Genomic DNA, 20260 nt, shown 5'->3' with positions numbered 1-20260 from the left:
AGGAAAGTATCCGGTAACTAAGCAATATAAGTATCCATAACAACTAAATTTAAAAAATTATCACTTTTGTAAGAAGTGTGATCTCATATTGGTACTCATGCCAAATTTAGTGAATATAGCACTTATAAAATATCTGCAGATAACAAAAGTAGGTTGTTGCTAAGCAAAATAAAGGTATCCATAGCAACGAAATAAAAAAATATTACCTTCATAAAAAGCGCAGACATCATATTAGTATTCATACTAATTTTAGTGAATATAGCTCTAATATTAAATTAGTTATGAATTTTGTCCAGTAAAAGTGCATTCTGGCCCACTGTGCAGTGGCGGGAGTTCAAAAACGTAGGATGCGAACATTGGAAACACGCCAGTGGCTGTCGTTTTTAATTTTCGGGGGCTAGAGTTCCTTTATTTATTATCGGAGGTCATTCGTTTTAAGGGCATCGTAAAGAGCGCTTTTCTCTCTATACGATCGAACTTCGAGATCGATAATTTATCAAAAAACGAGTGAGCAAATAATTTGTATATGGGACTAGGTCAAAAAAATCAGCGAACACTGGGTGTTTTACCCAGTCTGTCAATAATGATATTAAACAAAATATTGAGACACTTAAAACAATAAAAAAAAAAGAGCAGTTTGGGGTCAGGGCGGGATTATGTTAGCTCTGACTACCGTAACTTTTTACAAATCATCCTCATTCAACATCATTCTCAACATCCTAAAAATTAGATTGTGCCAACGCCTCTTTGAGAGCGTGGGCACAATCTAATTTTTATGATCTTAACAAAAAAAATTGAAATGACCTTAACAAAAAAATTTCATTTTAAAAAGGTCATTTTAGTTGCTATGGAAACGGCAAATGTAAATTGATCCAAGTTACATGAAAAATGAAATCAGCCAACATAAATGATTGCGGTTGAAAAAAACTTGATTTGAAAACAACCGAAAGTTTTTCGAAACAAAACACAAACCTAATATCTTTAATAAAAATTATACTACTTTATTTACAAAAAAAAATTTTTAAACCGCCCTCCTCCTTCGAGAAAAAAAAAATGTCCACCGTTCGAAGCTTTTAAAAAATTCGCTAGAATTTTGTTTTTCGATTTTCCGAGTTCCAACTTTTTTATTTTTTTCAACATCAAAAAAAACTTTCCGTTCTAAAAATTTATCGAATCTCATCTTAAAAACTCGAATATTTTTTTCATAACTGTTACCATTGACAACAACAAAAAACAACCTTATTATTTTATATTTCCATTATTATTACATTAAATTATTCTCATTTTATAATATTTCCGTAATTTTTGCGGTACTTAAAAAACTTGTTTATGTTTTAAAAAAGAACAAATATTCGCAACAAAAACTCCAAATAAAAATGAAAATCTTTCCATTTTTTTCCACGTTTCAAGTTTTAAAAGAAAATTGTTTTTTTTTCTTTTTAAATTACTTAATATTTCATTTCATAAATAACTTTTTGAATTATTTATACATTTTACATACTTATTTAACATATTAAAAATATTTAAACAATCAAAAGTATTTAGTATCACTTTTTCAACTCTTCGATGTTATAAAAACTTTTTGTTTTTTATTTTTCGTGTTTCTTACTTTAAACTCTTCAATGTTTCTAAAACATTTTCCACGGTACCTGATCTCCAACCACTTGAAGTTCGAACCACGAAGCCATTCACAAATGTCATCGATGAAGTTCGTGTCGTCGCGAAGGTGAAGAAATAAATTTTCAGCGAGTCGAATCCACGGGAGGACGAAACCTTCGAACTCGTTCTTTGATACGAAAGTATCACTGAAGTACATCCGCAACCATTCAATCTTATGCTTCGGTGTCCATCCATCGATCTTCACTGGATGATATAAGGAGACACGACGAACGTTGGTCGAACATAAAATGACAAGTTTTTTCTCATCTTCAGATAAAATATTTTTCTCAACATTTAAATCACGTAATCCATTCAACTTGCATCCTGCGTCACAAAATTTTTCCATGAAATATTTCTCATGTGAAACTTTATGAGCAGTTTTTCCATCGCTTATATCAATCAACAACTCTCGTTCGTCGATTGATCTTTTCATGTTCTTGGTAATCGACGCCTGCGCTTCAAAGAAGCATTCCATGAACATCTTGCGTTCATCACCTGAAGAAGAAGAATAATAATAACATATTAATATTATTATTAATATTTATTTATTTGCAACAACAATTATTCAAGAAAACCAAATTGCAAAAATTTGAAAACACAATATCGTGTTTAATAAATATAAAACGGATATTATTTTCTTTATAAAAAAGATCAAAGCAGTTCAATTGATCACAAATTAGTTCAAAAAACATTTTTTATTTACTAAATATTTATTAAAGAAATAAATAATTTACGAAATACAAAATTAAAATATTTATTGAAACTTGTCGTACGCCATTTTTCAACTTTGGTTGCGCCTCAACCAATAGAAATACGATAAACAATTCAGCCAATCAAAAGCTTGACCAAAAGCATTAAAACTAGGCACCGCCGATTCGATTCGTAAAATCCGCAAAAAGCCAATGGGTAATTCCACATCAAATCACCCAGTCCATTGAACCATGTGTCTTCCTTTTGTGTTATATTTTGACACATTATTCCTTATTATAAAAAAATATTACATGCAAAATTTCAGCTAAAAATGTTGAGCGGTTGACAAGATACTGCAATTTTAATATTGACCTGGTTTCCCAAAATAACCCGGTTTTCATAACATTCTGAAAAAACATTTTTCTTAAAAAAATAAGAAATAAAAATGGCAAAAATATGAAAATAAACATATATAATGTTTTTTTGATGCTGAATTCAATAAAAGTACTTAAAATGCTCAAATATAAAAGGAACATGCTTAAAAGTTAATAAAACATCTAGTTTCTATAAACCAACTTTGGGGCCCAATATCTCAAAACACCCCCGTCAATTTTTTTTTTTTTTTGCTGTTAATATTTTCAACTGCTCACAATCTTACTAGGCACAAAAAATCTAACTGGAAAAACAACTGAAACATATGGAACTTTAATTTCAAAGATCTATTACTTTTTCAAGAAATTCCCAAAAAATATTTGTAAATAAAATAAAAATAAGTTAATCGTAATTTAAACAGTCACTTAAATATACAAGATTTTTAAAGGTATCGAAGATGTAAGTTATTTTGACTGTGTTTGTAATAGTTTACAATACTGTTCCCATTTTACTTGTACTTCCTCTATTTCAGCATTTTCAAACACATAGTTTCTACCGGAACTAGAGCAAGCTTATGGAACAGATAGTTTTTTCAATATGTTGGTGTTGGGAATAAAACAGTAGTTGTCTCTTTCAGGCCAGTTAAAACAGATTGATGGACCATTTGGGTGAAGAAATTTAACTTTAGCATCAACTTCTTCTAGGTTGGATTTAGTTACAATGCCGATCCATTACTACACAGACTACAGCTACATAACAACCTAAAGCAACAGTATCAAGTTGAAATATATCTTGTTTCTTTTTAAGATTGTGGATTATTAAATAATTAATGTCCGTACTACACCTCTTTGCCCCAACCCTTTAATCTACAAGATCATAAATTGATGAAAGCTACCAGTACCAGGTAGAGTTGTTACACCAGTGTACCTTTCTTTTTGCTCTTCATGTTGCAATTGTAAGTCCAATCCCTTTATGTAAATGAAGTTAACAACCTTGATTTTCTCAATACAAAATTCATACATAGCTTCTGATGTGAGAATTTGGTTTCTGTATGGTCGTTTTAAACTTTTTTGTGCTGTTAACCTTTTTACAGTACCGCCAATCCCATTGCATGGTGACTTTCCATGGGACGTGGCAAAAAAGTTCCATTCAACTTTAAGGTCAAATTCACTTTCTAAGGTCAAATTCACATAGATTGTAAAAGCTTTTACAATTTTTGTACTGCCCTGCGCAACCATCAGTGAATATATGTAATTTAGACAGATTGGAAAATTTTTTGATAAAGAAATAATTCAAACCTTTTCAGAATCCCTCTGTTGTATATTTTTTTACACTGATAGATATTGGTTATTTTCATTATAGATATATTATATATATATACAATCTGCATATATATATATGAAATATATATATATGAAATTGTTAATTTGTTAAAATTTAAATAAAATTTACCAATAAATATTGTTTTATAACTGAACTTTTTATAAACTAGTTATTATAAACTTTTACAAAATATAGTTGTCAAAATTTTAAAAACAAATGCACATCAATATCACACTTATTCAGTTTTTATATAAAAACAAAACAGGATGTTTTTTTCAGTTGTTAAGATCAAATAACTAAGTTATCATATAATTAAGACTTCCTTAAATATAACAAAATTTTTTTTTTTTTTTTTTTTTTTTTTAAGGAGTCTATAAACTAAATATAATATTTTACAGAATTCTATTTGCATTTTTTTTAAAATAATTTCTTCAAAAAGTAATAAATCATTGAAACTAAAGCTCCATATGTTTCAGTTGTTTTTCCAGTTAGATTTTTTGTGCCTAGTAAGATTATAAGCAGTTGAAAATATTAACAGCAAAAAAAAAAAAATTTGACAGGGGTGTTTTGAGATATTGGGCCCCAAAGTTGGTTTATAGAAACTAGATGTTTTATTAACTTTTAAGCATGTTCCTTTTATATTTGAGCATTTTAAGTACTTTTATTGAATTCAGCATCAAAAAAACATTATATATGTTTATTTTCATATTTTTGCCATTTTTATTTCTTATTTTTTTAAGAAAAATGTTTTTTCAGAATGTTATGAAAACCGGGTCATTTTGGGAAACCAGGTCAATATTAAAATTGCAGTATCTTGTCAACCGCTCAACATTTTTAGCTGAAATTTTATGTGTTAACTTTTCTTTTTAAGATGCAACAGCCAAAGAAATTTTTAAAAAATTTGAGGACCCATGGTTCAAAATTTTCTAAATTTTGGGTGATTTGATGCGGAATTACCCCAATCCGACTTATTTTGCGGATTAAAACAGTCAGTTCGTAAAAATTTTTCGGATTAATAATCCGAAAACTAATTTACGAACCACTAGCAAATTTTTTTTTTTGCGGATTCACTTTGTTGTTCGGATTAATAATCCGAAAAATTTTTACGAATCAATTTAACTTTAATTCGCTTAGCGAATTATACGAATCACAATCCGTTCGCGTCACCATTAAATGGTGTGGTCCAAACAAATTTCATTTTTATTATGTGCGCATCCTAAAAATATTGGATTTCTTTTTTATTTTCAATCAGTTCTATTTGGAAATCTTAACCTACAACCCAGCAAACAAAAAGGCGTCTTTTAGTCGTCTTTAAGATGTCTTTTCAAGATCGAGGAAGACGTCTTAAAGATGTCTTAAAAAGGTCTACGTTGTCCGTCGAAAAGACGTCTTACTCAAGACTGTTTAAAAACCTCTTACTGAAGACAGCTTAAAAACGTCTTGTCTAAGACGGATTAAAGACGCTTTATTCAAGACGGTTTACTTAATATAACCAGCAAACAAAAAGACGTCTTTTAGTCGTCTTTAAGACGTCTTTTCAAGATCGAGGAAGACGTCTTATAGATGTCTTAAAAAGGTCTACATTGTCCGTCGCAAAGACGTCTTGCTTAAGATTGTTTAAAGGCGTCTTACTTAAGACGGCCTAAAGATTTATTTAATTATGTTTTAAGAAAACTGTGTAGTATTAATGGTATATTTAGGTTGCGATTACCTATTGTATTAACAACATTAAAAACACTATTGAGCAAGTTCAAGTTCTTACTTTGTTTTTTGGAAACATTATTAAAGAAGAAAAAGAAAATTATTAAAAAAAAAAAACAACGCAAATAATTTAAAAAGGTACATGTAATACAGTTAGTTGGATTGTTACCAAGTATCTTTCTATTTAACAATTTATACAACATATAATAATATATACAATATATAACAATAAAAAAGAATATTTTTTTATTTTGTTTTTTGCCGTGAAGGAGCATTTTTACAATACCGTCCAATTTGCTGTTTAATTTCAGCATTTGAAACCTTTTCAAATCTTCTTTTTATAACTTCTAAAAATCAAATTAATCATGTAGGATATATTTATCAAATATATTGGAAATAAATTTAACTTAACATAGATTTTTAACTAAATTAAAAGTTGAATAATTTAAACCTATTTTAGATTACCTTCTATTAAGTCATACAGTTTAGTTGAAAACAAACCAATCTTTCCACCAGAACCTTTTAAGTTGAACTGTGTCAACAGGTTATTTGTAAATAATCTTAAAAACATATCGAATAAATGATAAAATTTATGAAAAATATTAAACAATTTATAATTATTGATTTCCATAATTACTATACATGAAAAATATATTTACCACAAATACGAAAAATGATTCCTATGCAAAATGTAATAAAAAAACCTATTCATGACCAATCTTGTCAGTTGTTTAAAATCTTCTGCACCTAAAAAACTGAGCTGTTTAACCTAAATAAAAGTTTGGCAAAATAATTATAAAAAAATAACTATTTTCACTTTTAATTTATATGGATTATAAAGATTTACATATGGATAAAGATTTACCAAATCAAGTCGAACACAATCATCCTCTAAACTTTTGATAAAATCCTCATACTCTGCAATAGTGTCTAATTTCTTGATTGCAAAATTACTATTGGATTGTTTGTTTATAGCTAAAATAAGCTCCTGGTTTTCAAGAACCTTTGAAACCATCTTGAACATCATGTGTTGGTATTCTAAATTATATGAAGAAAATGAAAAAAGAAATATACAAAATGCAAAACATTTATTAATACATTTTCAAAATTGTTTACAAGTATTATTCTTATACCTAAAAAAAATCCAAATGTGAGAACAAACTCTCCACATTTTACTTACTCCAAATAAAAAAATCAAGTAAATGTTAAAAAGCTTACTTCCAACTTCCATAGGAAACTTATTTTTAAGTAACTTCTCTGATCCAAGCGCTTGAATCATGGTTTTTTCTTGTATGTCTGTTTTCTGAAGCTTTTTGTTTGGTTCTGATGTATGAGGTATAACTAAAGCAAAAAAAAAATTATATATATAAATAATAAAAAGTTACTTTTTTAATCTGCAACAAATCATTTTAAAAAATTTTTGGTACTTTGTTATTATTAATACATTTTTTTCTTATTTTAGGCTTTAGCTCCTCGAGACTACAAAAGTTGATAGGTAAGAGGAGGGGGATTATAATATTTTTTAGTTTAGAGTCTATAAAAAAAAATTATATATAAAAAAAAATTTGATTGTTCCATTTCAGTTGATTGTGAATGTAAAAATAAGTGAGACAAAGATAAAGTTAACAATAAAAGAATATTCCAACTTTAATGAACAAAAAATATAGTAGAAATATCAAAAATAATACATACATAGTGCACCAGAATATGAAGGTGATTGTTCCTCTGTAGTTGAATGTAGAGGTAAAGAAGTTTCAGCTAAAAATAGGAATTCAGTAATAGTGTAGATTAAAAATATATAAATTCTAATTTTGAAAAAATTGAAAATTAAGAGACAAAATGTACCAGAACACAGATTAGATTGTTTGGAAGTAGATCCAGATGACAAATTAGAGTCAAAAGATCTTTTTAATGGTTTTTTCAACACAGATTTAAAAACTGGCGGAGGCAAAGGAAAGTCAAGTAACTCTAAAACATAATAGTTTTATTTATTTTTCTTTTAGTATTTATATAAACATATTAATTTACAATATAGATTTGACATTAAACAAATAAAAATAAATAATTAACATAAATACAATTAAATATAATTATACCATTAACATTACTTTTCACTTTAAAGGTATCTTTGGAAACACAAATATCAATTTCATCTTCTTCCTCTGTTGCTGTGGTGTAACAATCTTCTTTTAGTTCTTCCATATTATCTAAAAGAATCAAAACTTTTATAAATCCAATATAAAATCAGATATTTTGCCAGCACATACATGGTGGCAAAATATTTGATGTTTATATTGGATTTATAAGAGCTATAATATATATATATATATATATATATATATATATATATATATATATATATATATATATATATATATATATATATATATATATATATATATATATATATTATAGCTCTTATAAAATATTTCATACCACTCTCAAATTTGATTTTAACAAGTTTATATTTGTCCCATGTCTCATCCACATCCAATTCATCTTTAACAGCTCTATGATAAGATACACCTGCAGGCCAGAATAATATTTTTTTATCAGTATCTATCCACCTTCTAGGAACAACATCTTCTATTTCCTCAAAGTTCTCTATCCAAACAGCTCTTGCCCAAATCATGGTGTAAAACTAAATCATGAAAAAAAAAATAAAAAATTTAAAATATCAACAAAAGTCTTATATTAAGTTGGAATAACAGAAATAAGTAGCAATAACAAAAGACAACTGTCTTTTAATTTAAAAAACTTATAAAGGAATGAAAAGGAACAAAAAAAATCATTAGGTTAATAATTATGGTGATAATGACAAGGAAGAGCACTAATTTGTCTGAAAAAACAGACAAATAAAACAAAAAAAGGAATTAAAAACAGCGTTAAAATAACTGTGTGGGCAGTTTAAATAAATCTGTTTAATATTTTAAATATTTAAGATATTTTACTTCATCACTAACAATTAAAGGTAGTTTTAATAAATAATCTAAATAATAAAGAAATGAAACAATGTTATAATAATGTTATTATATTTATATATATATATATATATATATATATATATATATATATATATATATATATATATATATATATATATATATATATATATACATATATACATATATATAACTTTATTTTTAACTTTATTTTTCCATTTTATTTGTTTTTTACAGTTTATATTTTTGTTTAAAAAGATAATCTTTAATTGAAATTATCTTTGCTTTATTTAAAAATGTATTTAAATGCAATTATTTATCATTTTTTGAAATTTAAAAAAACCACTTTTTAAGTAAAATTCAGTAAATGAACAAATAAAAGAAATAAAGTTAAAGAGCTAAAAAAGTAAAATTAAAAAAAAAATTATCTAAGAGATTTAATTTTTTATAAAATTGTTTCACTTCTTTATTATTTAGATTATTTATTAAAACTACCTTTAATAGTTAGTGATGAAGTAAAATATCTTAAATATTTAAAATATTAAACAGATTTATTTAAACTGCCCACACAGTTATTTTAACGCTGTTTTTAATTCCTTTTTTCGTTTTATTTGTCTGTTTTTTCAGACAAATTAGTGCTCTTCCTTGTCATTATCACCATAATTATCAACCTAATGATTTTTTTTGTTCCTTTTCATTCCTTTATAAGTTTTTTAAATTAAAAGACAGTTGTCTTTTGTTATTGCTACTTATTTCTGTTATTCCAACTTATTATTAGGTTTTTGTTGATAATTTAACTTTTTTTTTATATTTATTTTTTTTATAGATAATTTCAATTAAAAATTATCTTTTTATACAAAAATATTAACTGTAAAAAACAAATAAAATGGAAAAATAAAGTTAAAAATAAATCATTATATATATATATATATATATATATATATATATATATATATATATATATATATATATATATATATATATATATATATATATATAACTTTGGATACAAGATGCAAATTAATTAAACATAATAAATATAAAATATTTAATCAAAAGAAATTTGAACTTAAAAACCTTTCAATTAATGTTCTATTTCATGCAATAAAGGAAAGCATGCAAGACCTCCCTTCCAAGGTAGAACAACAACCTTTCGGCAAAGATTTTCCATTTTTAACTCAACAAACTTAACTCCAATTTCATCAATACTTGGTATGAAGAAAATTTGAAAGATTTTAGACTGAATAGGTTGTGTATATAAATCATTTTGTAAATCAAGTCTAAATATTCTACACTTAAAAAATCCAGATGATAATTTCTCATCAACAAAACAAAATTGATTTTCTCCTATGTAAAAACATGAATTATTCAGCTTCACTGAAACTTTTAGTTTTCGAGATTTTGTATTTAACATAGATTGTATACTTTGATATTGCTTGGCTATTTGAAAAACAGGACTCTTTGAGTTTTTTACTGCTTTCTTTAATGTCTGCATATAATTTTCGAAGGGAAAACAAGATATGTCATTTAGTGAACAATCAAATTTAACAACATCATCACAAATATGAAGTAAGCAGTGAACATTGTAAACACAGAATGAATTTGTATATAAATGTTTTGAGTTGATAACAAAATAATTAATGAGTTCTCTAGCAAAAGCAAGATAATGTTTCCTAAATTCACTGTCTTCATTTAAGAGAATTACCATTGCAACATGCAATGTTAGAAAATGATTATAAATTTCTTTGCTAACAACACCCTTTAAAACTAAGGGACCAGTGTATAAGATAAATTGTCTGAACTCTGTTGCTTTCCACTGATCTAACTCTAAAAGGGAACGTGGTTGTCGAGCAAATTCAGATGGCATCATACCACGTAAGCTTAACAGATTATCAGATATTTTTTTTATTTGGCCATTTGAAAGTCTACAATGTTTTGGACCAGACTTTAAAAAAGTAAGTATACGCCTTACTACACCAAGACAAACCATGTGCATGTAATCCAAAATAAAATCAGAAACACAAGATATTTTAAGTTGAGCTACAGGGGTGAGAGATTTCTGATGATCAGTGTACAAAAAGGAATTAAACTCTTCAGTTAATCTTGGAGTTGATGCGTTGTTATCAATATAAACCACTCTATGCTCTTCATAAAATCCTTTAACTTGGCATCGTTCACAGGAGTAATATCCTGTATGACTTTGTATACATTTAAGAAAAGAGCGAGAAGGTGCATCACATATGAATGCTTTAAGTGTAACATCAATTTTTTTATCATTATAGTATAAACCTTCACCACTTAACAATAAAGATTCTTTGAGAAAATCATTAAGAAAACCATCCAAGCAGTCTGGTTTACCATCACCACAGAAAAGTGCAATGATAAAAATATAGTTCTCTATAAGACCAAGTATTGGCCATAATTGAAGATTAGAAGATTTGAAAAGAGGTAGCCCATCAACATTAATAGTAATTGATAACCCAGTACATTGAGAATCATTTTTCAAATTCAAAAAATTATTTATGCCATCAGCAAGAGTAAAGTAAGCATAAGTTCCACCACACTTCCTATCTACTGTAACAACTTTAGAGGGTTTTAAAAGCGTTCTTGCATCTTTTGGTAACTCTGAATGACCATGTTTTTTAAGAATACTCAAAAGCTCGTTTAATTGGTTTTGAGAAATTTTGCTTTTCGAAGACCACATTGCTAAATCTTCTGATAATGTTTCTGTTGTCAAAAGTGGTGCTTACATTAAAACATTCAAAATTCTCATAATTACAACTCAAAGACTTATTGTTTTCTTCTTTAAAAACATTATTTAGGGCTTTACAAGGATTTTCAGGCTCAGCCTGAGAAGCATTAAAATCAGGATTCAAATTCGATGTACTATCATTAATATCTTCATCTTCAAATGTCATTATAAAATTCAACATACTTTTATTCAAGCGACGACGCTTCATTCTATTTTCAGTTTCCATAATGATACCTATATAAAACCTTTTTCTAGAATAATGATTTAGAGAATTAATATTGGTCGAGATAAAACTTTTTATGAAAAATTTCACATCTTTAAAAGACACTAAGTTTATTCACGCCGAAAGTCTTTTTAAAGACGTCTTTAAGACGACTAAAAGACGTCTTTTTGTTTGGTAGAATTATTCGAAAAATAAAGACGTCTTTAAGGCGTCTTACGAAGACGAGCGATTTTTCACTACGATACAGTCTTTTAAAAGACGTCTCTAAGGCGTCTTACGAAGACGAGCGATTTTTCACTAAGATACAGTCTTTTAAAAGACGTCTCTAGGGCGTCTTACGAAGACGAGCCATTTTTCACTAAGATACAGTCTTTTAAAAGACGTCTTCAAGACGTCTTACGAAGACGCGCAATTTTACACGACGCAACAGTCTTTTAAAAGACGTCTTGAAGACGTCTTACGAAGACGCGCAATGTTTCTCGACCATACAGTCTTTTAAAAGACGTCTTAAAGACATCTTGAAGACGTCAATCGAAGACAAGACCATTTAAAGACCTGAATAAGACGGTCTTAAGACGTCTTATGTTTGCCGGGATGTTTGCCGGGAACAATTCGTTCAACAGATCAAGTCTACTATTCGTCACTTACATTTATTACGGAAAGCCATTATTATATTATTTTTATTTAAAAGTTAAGAATATTTCAAACTGAATTTTTGCTGTTTTTTTGTTTTTTTTTTGTGGGTCGAATTCCTTTGCGAATTATTTCGCTTTTCGGATTGCTTCAGTTAGTGGATTGGCCCGATAAAATTTAAATTGTTATATTTCTTCTACTTAAATATTAACAGAAATAAAAATAGAAATAGAGATAAAAACTAGTTTGAAAAATTGTTACGTTCATTTCAACAATTAAGGCAAATAACCTTTAAATAATTATTTCTTTTATTGAAAGCTTTATGCATGCCTCAAAATTATCACTTTTTGTTATAACAAATATAAAGGAAAAACTCAAATAATCTGATTTATTCCATTTTTATGTTATTTCATTTTTTTTCTTCTTTTCAGATGCCTAAGCTATCTAATATTTCAGAATTCTTCAACAAGGTGAAGGAAAACAAGGCAAAATGTAAGGCCTGTGTCAAGCCAAAAACCGAGGTGTCATTAGAGCTTGCTCACTAATTCAATGAAGATCTTAACAAAAGATTCAAAGGGGAGCTGATGAATATTGAATTTTCTATAGCTCTTTTTTAAAATCCTAACAGGAAGGGCATGTGCTTTGTGGGTGAGGGGAGAAAATTTGAAGTAGTCAAAACTGCAGTAAAGAAAGCGATGGAAGAACTGTCAAAAAAAGAATTTTTGGGCTAGCCAAAGCCCTTCAATGTTGGATGATGAAGATGATGAATACTTTGATTTCACTGAACAACTGAGGAAGAAAGTGTTTGGTGTAGGTTAAGCAACTCAGTAAAATTCAAGACATTGTGTGGCCAGGAAATGAATTTGGAAAATGATTAACTTTCAGTGTGATTTTGACTTTTTTTATTTCTTAACAAGGAAATCATTTCGTTTCATTGTATATTTGAATATTATAAATAAATAAAAATGAATCTTATTTCAAAAGCATTTTTTATTCTGAATCCGTATAAATCCGTAAAAATAATATCGATTCGATACTTTTGGATCGGATTGCAATTCGAAAAATATTTTTCGAATTGCAATCCGATTGATACTTTCGGATTTCGGATTCTTTGCAATTTGAAAAATATTTTTCGAATTGCAATTTGATTCGATACTTTCGGATCGGATTGCAATTCGAAAAATATTTTTCGAATTGCAATCCGATCCGAAAGTATCGAATCGGATTGCAATCCGAAAAAATAATCCGAAAAAATTTTAACGAATTTTTCTCCGATACATTTTTTTCGGATCAAATCAATCCGTAAGTAATTTGAACCGTTTAGCAAAGATAATTCGGTGCACAATCCGCAAACCGATAAACAGTAACGGATCGGCGGTCTCTAATTAAAACAGCGCTCAACTTTATTTAAAAGTCGCGTGAGATTTTTTATACAAAAATTATTTGTTTTAAAACTGAAATAAAAATGTTTCCGCTTTCTATTTCTTTGCTGAGCAACAAAAAATAAATTAAAGTATTATAAAAAAGTAAACTAAAAGTCAATTTAAAGCGGTAACAGTCGAATAAAAAACGGTCGGAAATTATATTTTAAAACTGTTACACCAAAAGTAACGTATAAAAAGCCATTTCTTTTATGGTCATCTTTTTTAAACTTTCAAACTTGTTTTGAAAAGAAAAAATATCGAAAAAACCATTTTAATGTCACCAAAAAAACTAAAACTTTTCAAATTGTTAACTTTAGGCAAAGAAACATAAAAATACTGTATTAACTGAACTTTCAATCGCTTTTTCCCTAAAAACCTAACAAATAGAAATATATTCTGCTCAAAACTGATTTTAACTACATAAAAATAAAATCTTAAACACTTACTTCTTTTGCGTCGTTCGTTCAAAAATTATTATAAACAAGAAAATAAAAATAGAAGTTTGCGATTTTCATCAAACAACTCAACTCCTGCGGCGATGTTCTCATTTGAAAAACGTCAATTCGCTCAGATAGTTGTTTGAAAACTCAGCCAGAGTGAGGGTTTAGTTGTAATTGAAAACTCGAACGTGGAATGTAGAACAAATGTTTACGACTGTTTACTTTTGCTCTATTCGTCACGGTACGCTCTAAATATTTTAAGTTCTCCTGAGAATCTCTATATTCTTAATACTCTCTGTTCTCCTGAGAATATTTAGAGCATCTCATGACAATTCTTGAAAGCAAGAACGTGATTGAAGTTTTTAAATTTTTTTTAACAGTGTAAAATCCAAAGCAATTCGTAGAAATGAGAGATTAAATTATTTTCTGAGACATAAAAAACAGATTTCACGCTGGTGCTACAAAAGGTCAAGAAATATCAAAAAATCCTTTTAGCTCTTTACAGCCACACCCAAATATTTCTTCTGAAAGACCCAACATCGAATAACAATCTGATTAACAAAACAATAACAAAAAGTCGCCAAATATTATTTTTGAAGTTTCGAAAAAATGGAAATCAATTTTCCCATACACCCCTCATATATTTATATAAAAAAAGATTTCTCAAAGTAACATTAAAACTTACATTTTAAAAGATTTCATCCATTTCTCTTTTCTTAGGATAAAAAAAAAAAACATTTTCATAAGGTTTTGAAGGCCTAAAAGTTTTATGAGGGGGATTGTGTTGACGATAGAGCAGAAACCAATTTAGTACATATAGAATTGAGTTTCTTGATATCCAAATAACGTGTAATCGAACGAGTCATTTATCGTAGGGTGCAAACTCTTTAAGTCCGCAACATTTATTGCGCTGTTAACAGGTTGCTTTATTACATGATCTTTCATTTCCTTCCGGCTTTTTATAAGATTTGTTATAAACAACTCACAAAAATGTTAAAAACCATGCTGTCAATAATTCCAAAAAACAGCGCCTACAAACTGAAAGTGCAGGAATATCAGCGATGAGCTTTCTTTAAGCGGTAAAGTTTTTTTCATCGAAAGAGATTGCTTACACGAAAATAAGTAACAAGAGACCAGACTTAGAAGAGATAGCGCTACTACCCTATCTTATCTATCTATTTTAACCTAATAGAGTAGATTAGTGTATTATGATTAGAGTATTATCTTAAGCTAAAATTGGAATATTTTTAAAAATGGTTCCCAGCAAGCACAATGACGTCGGTACAACGTCGTTTTGACGTCGCGAGGTTGGTCGTTTTGACGTCGCTGTAAAGTCGTAAAGTGTAACAATTTTACGACGTCGTATCCAGGGTGAAAAATAGACGTCGATGCGACGTCGCAAAAAGGATCTACAGGATATCGGTTATTGGTCGGAAAACCGACTAAATATGCCTCTTGTTTTTACATACAATTTTTTTTATTTTCTATTAAAAAATCTATTATTTATTTAAACAACTTCTTTAAAGAATTGAACATATGTTGTAACATGTGTAACATGTTCAAAAACTGAACTATTTTAAAGCGCCAAAATATTACCAATTACAGTTTCTTTTACCAATTACACTTTTATTTACATAAAAGAATAGCCACGATAAAGTCTCAAATAAAAATATAATGCAGCTGCTTGGATTTCTTTTTCAAAATTCAAATTTATACATCTTTTTTTTTTTCTGGAGCGTATTTTAACACGTTTTTCACTGAATCCAAAACTTCGATTTCAGTTGTCGCGTGATTTGACAACACACTCGCTAAACAAAATGAAATATGTTAAAACACTTTAAAGTTATTTTTACTCATTTTATAGAATACCAATCTTAAATATAAATATATCAATATAAACTCACCGACAACCACACTACATATCTTTGTCTCTTTAAATGATAACTTTTTTTGCTCGTGTCTATTTGTTCCAAGCATATTAAAACATGACATTACAGAGTAGGACATTAACCTAAATTAAAAGAAATTATCAGAACTGTTAATAAAAAACTCGCATAAAATAAGAAACTTAAATAAAATAATTATTTTTGCGTAATTGAGTAAATTGTTACTTAATTTGTTGAAATCTTAAAAAAAATCATTTAAAACAGGTTTAACAAACAATTAATTTTTAACTTTTTAAGGCCTTGAATTCAACCTGCTAAATTCCAATTTTTATAGGCAACTTTTTGAATTCAAGTTTGAACTTTAGGCTATCAAGTTCGAATTTTTATAGTCAACCTTGCAACCTGTTCAAATGTAATTTGAAAAACATTTAATTTGATTTTTAATCCATATTATTGTCTATCAGTTAGTTAATCCATTAATATAGAATACGACGCCATATAGGCCTGGAAAACATATCAATGTATATTGTTGTGTACCTTTTCATGACATTTCTCACATTTTCCCGTACTGTCTTGCCACCGACCATTTTTAACTGACCAACCTAAAATATATATATTTGCTTATACATATTTGAATAACATTTAAACATAAACTAACATTAATAACTTCAAAGCTAGAGGAGTTCTAATTGTTAACTTTATACATAATTTAATATCAAACGGACATGTTGGTAGCACTTTTTACAAAGACTACATTAAAGATTTCACACAAAAAAAATTTTATTGTAGTAAATAGGGTATTTATGAAAAAGAATTCTCAAAAACAATTCACCATAAATGAAAAAAAGTCTTTTTTTGATAAAGACTCCTCTAGTTCTTTGAATTTATCCATGTTATCAATTTTTTCCACATCTTTTGTACAATCATTATTTATTTGGTGAACTTGATTCTCCAATAGGTCAACGATACAAGTTAAAAGAGATATTGTCTTTTTTTGAAATCCTAAAATTACATATATTAAAAAATCCAAATATTAAATTTTGTTTCACTTATTAACAGTATATAAATTACATAATATTTACATTTAAGAAAATGTCAGTTTAAAACCAAAAGTAATAGTATAGAGCAAAAGTTTATTTTCAAAATTGAATCTATGAGACAATTTTCGTCATAAAAAAATTGTGTATTCCTTCATATACCATTTTTTTAAATTAAGTAAACTTAATAAAAGTACTTAGGTAATTATATTGGCAAAACTGACATTAAACAGTTAACCAAATCTCTCTGTGTTTTCTAGATGAATTCGATAGATAATTTTAATCAATAAAACTTGAAAAAAACTTTTTTAACTTACGTGCTTCATCCATTGGGAAATTACTATTCATACATCGAACCAGTTTCTTTGCTTTAGATTTTGACTTTGAAAACACTGATTGGGAATGATTATTCTGTGATTTTGAGTATGATCTAGAACTATGCACAGGTGAAGGGGAGCGAGATTTTGATCTTGGCTTGCGAATAGGCGAAAGTGAACATGGACTTGATCCAGACATTAGGACTGGTGAAAGTGAGAGCAAACATGGCCTGCTTTTGGAGACAGGTGATCGAGAATATAATCTTAACTTATGGCTAGGTGATAGTGACGCAGAACTTATTGGTGATAAATAATCAGAAGAACTACTTTTACAAGATGCTGATTGTGAATACAATTCTTGTTTTAAAATAGATTTACTTGACAAAGAAATTATCGCTGACATAATATTTTCAGTAGGTTTTTTAGGCAATTCCACTTCTATAATAATATCAATAAATTTGTTAACAAAGAAAAAACAATATTTTTAATACTGCAATTAACATTAGGTTGCAAAAAACATTTAAATAAAAATCCAAAATCCTAAATCAAAATGTTTGTCTTACTGTTAAAATCAATATCCCTTTTTTCATTCACTGCACTCTCTCTTTCACTTGATGAGGACATAAAATTGTTTCCAGACACATATTCACACAAATCTTTTTCACCTAAAAGTTTTAAATAAGTAGAAGAAAAATTATTAATAAAAGAGTTAGAACAAATCCGGAAAAACAAAATGATTACCTCATAATTTTATTTTTAAAATTTCAAATTTCTTCCAAAGAACCTCATTGGGAATTGCCTTTGTATGTTTTTCATCTTTTCGAGAAGGAGGCAAATACAACCATTTCTCATCTGAGGAAATCCAATGAAATGGAACAACTGTTTCTGTCTCCCTAGTTTTTCCAATTTTGTCTTTGCTTGAAGTTACAACTAATGCCCATAAATCTTTCATTGACATCTTTGAATTTTTTATACTTATTTATAATAATATTATAATATTATATTATAATAGTTTTTGTTTAAAAAACTGTTTAAACGATTAATTATTAAAAATATATATTAATTTCTTCTAATAACAATTAATTGTTTTTAGAAAAATTTTGGCTATAGAACAATTTTGGCTATAGAACATGTTAACAGTAACATATTTTACTATAAATAATTTAACAAATAATAATTTTTATTAACATACTTTATTATGAATATTTAAATAAATGAAACAATTTTTTTTGTTTATATTTATAAATATTTAAATAACAATATTAAAATCTTACAACAATACAGACAATTACCAAATAGGTAAACTTTTAAAAATTCAATTTTTTTGATGTTTAACATTGTAAAATATATATTAAGTATATTGTTATTTGATCTAATACTTCACAAAGGTACAAAAAACTTTTCAACGTTTATTATTTAGTTAAAGAGTGGGTTGTAAACAAATTTTATATGTCATGACACAAACATGATAAGACAAACCCTTCTTTATAAGCTAGACATACTGCTTTTCTTTGAAAATGTTTTTTACTTAGACAAACATGTTTCAAGTGAGTTTTTATATCTCTAACAAAAACAATGTTAAAGATTTTAGAGTCACATGGATCTGTAAATACGCTTTTGTAAACACAATTTTTTAAAACAACACAGTTAAATTGATTGTTGTCTAATTTTCCAATAATCTGGGCAAATTCGCCTGTGTATAGGAGAAACCAAGAGTCTTTAAATTTTGGAGAAAAAATAACTCTATGTGATTTAGCATACTGATTACAACTTATTTCAAGATTTTCAAGCTCTGAAAATCTTTTTAAAACTTGAGATAATGGACTTTGAGGTTTGCGAATGAACTTTTTAATTACTTGCAAATAGTTTTCAAATTGGAAAGAAGAGATTTCATCTAAGGAACAGTTAAAAAAGCTAACATCTTCATGTAAATGAGTTAAGCTGTGTACGTTATACACAGAAAAAGTAGGACCATAAAATTCTTCTGATTTAACTACAAAGTAATTCAATAAATCTTTTGCATATTGAAGATGATTATTTCGGACAATCGCATTAGAATCTAGAAAAATTCTCATTGCTAGAGTTAAAGAAAGAAAATGCTGATAACGTTCAGGAGTAAAAGCATCTTTTAAAACTAAAAAGCCAGTATATAACAAAAATTGCCTAAACTCAGTGGCTTTCCACCTCTTTGCTTCATGTAAACTTCTTGATTGACGAGCAAACTCAGATGGAAATTTACCACTAAACTTTAACAAGTTTTCTGAAATATTCAACAATTAAGCAGAACCCAATCTATATGGGAAAGGTCCTTTGGTTAGAAAAATAAGAATTCGCTTAACAACACCAAGACATACTAAATGCATATAATCCAAGACAAAACCATCAACACAATTAACATTAAAATCTATTAATATGCTACGGCTTATTTGATGTGTATTGGCATAGAAATACTGTTTGAATAACTTGTTGGTACGAGGCACACAATTTGTAGTATTTAAAATCATTCTAAACAACTTGTACTTACCTTTAATTTCACATCTTTCACAACTAAAATAACCTGTATGACCTTTAACACATTTTAGATATTGCCTAGCAGGAGCATCACAAATAAATGCACGGATTTCAACCAACAAATTAACTCCATCTTTATTATAACCACATGCTTTTAAATTCGCAAACTCAATTAAAAAATCATATAATGGTTGGTTTTTGGCTACCATAGAAAATTCGCAAACTCAATTAAAAAATCATTTAAATTGGTTGGTTTTTGGCTACCATAGAAAATTGCAACAATAAATGGTGTAAACTTACTAAACTGGCAAAGTATAGGCCAAAATTGAGAGTTTGAAGATTTATGCAAT

The 20260-nt window shown here is 27.7% G+C and overlaps 2 protein-coding genes and 2 pseudogenes across 8 annotated transcripts in view; all 4 read right to left on the bottom strand.

The window, feature by feature from the left end:
* Positions 1 to 1555: 1555 nt before the first annotated feature.
* The window catches only part of LOC145192066 (uncharacterized), a 65984-nt gene continuing 47279 nt past the window's right edge, over positions 1556 to 20260 (bottom strand). The window contains exon 12 of the mRNA XM_090076447.1: positions 1556 to 2154. Within this exon, the coding sequence (XP_089932573.1) occupies positions 1556 to 2154 (599 nt within the window). The remainder of the gene's footprint in view (positions 2155 to 20260) is intronic.
* LOC149893904 (uncharacterized) lies at positions 3050 to 5948 on the bottom strand (annotated as a pseudogene).
* On the bottom strand, positions 5872 to 14257 carry LOC149893903 (uncharacterized). 6 transcript variants are annotated; one of them, XM_090100033.1, is made up of 10 exons: positions 14166 to 14257; positions 8182 to 8386; positions 7842 to 7952; positions 7591 to 7713; positions 7438 to 7503; positions 6964 to 7086; positions 6611 to 6783; positions 6450 to 6514; positions 6211 to 6305; positions 5872 to 6092 (listed from the first exon to the last, which is right to left on the bottom strand). In XM_090100033.1, the coding sequence occupies exons 2-10, from the start codon at positions 8375 to 8377 to the stop codon at positions 5992 to 5994; spliced, it is 1053 nt and encodes a 350-aa protein (XP_089956159.1). In that variant the 5' UTR covers positions 8378 to 8386; positions 14166 to 14257; the 3' UTR covers positions 5872 to 5991. The 6 variants fall into 6 exon arrangements, with proteins under 6 accessions (XP_089956159.1, XP_089956172.1, XP_089956147.1 ...); XM_090100046.1 differs by having other exon boundaries at positions 7854 to 7952; XM_090100021.1 differs by lacking the exon at positions 14166 to 14257 and adding an exon at positions 9765 to 11768.
* On the bottom strand, positions 15837 to 18502 carry LOC149893902 (uncharacterized; annotated as a pseudogene). The gene is made up of 7 exons (XR_016449120.1): positions 18141 to 18502; positions 17963 to 18064; positions 17400 to 17837; positions 16878 to 17047; positions 16583 to 16647; positions 16064 to 16170; positions 15837 to 15967 (listed from the first exon to the last, which is right to left on the bottom strand). The product of XR_016449120.1 is annotated as an uncharacterized LOC149893902 (transcript).

The sequence above is a fragment of the Hydra viridissima genome, unplaced genomic scaffold, assembly GCF_058129835.1.
Source record: "Hydra viridissima isolate aposymbiotic clone 2 unplaced genomic scaffold, HvirCarnegie_v1 scaffold_1, whole genome shotgun sequence".
NCBI classification, from domain to species: domain Eukaryota; kingdom Metazoa; phylum Cnidaria; class Hydrozoa; order Anthoathecata; family Hydridae; genus Hydra; species Hydra viridissima.
This window is presented reverse-complemented; position numbering and strand designations above follow the sequence as displayed.

Coding starts and splice junctions, on each gene's coding strand:
- LOC149893903 (XM_090100016.1), bottom strand. CDS start 11,391: ATGTGGTCTTCGAAAAGCAAAATTTCTCAAAACCAATTAAACGAGCTT.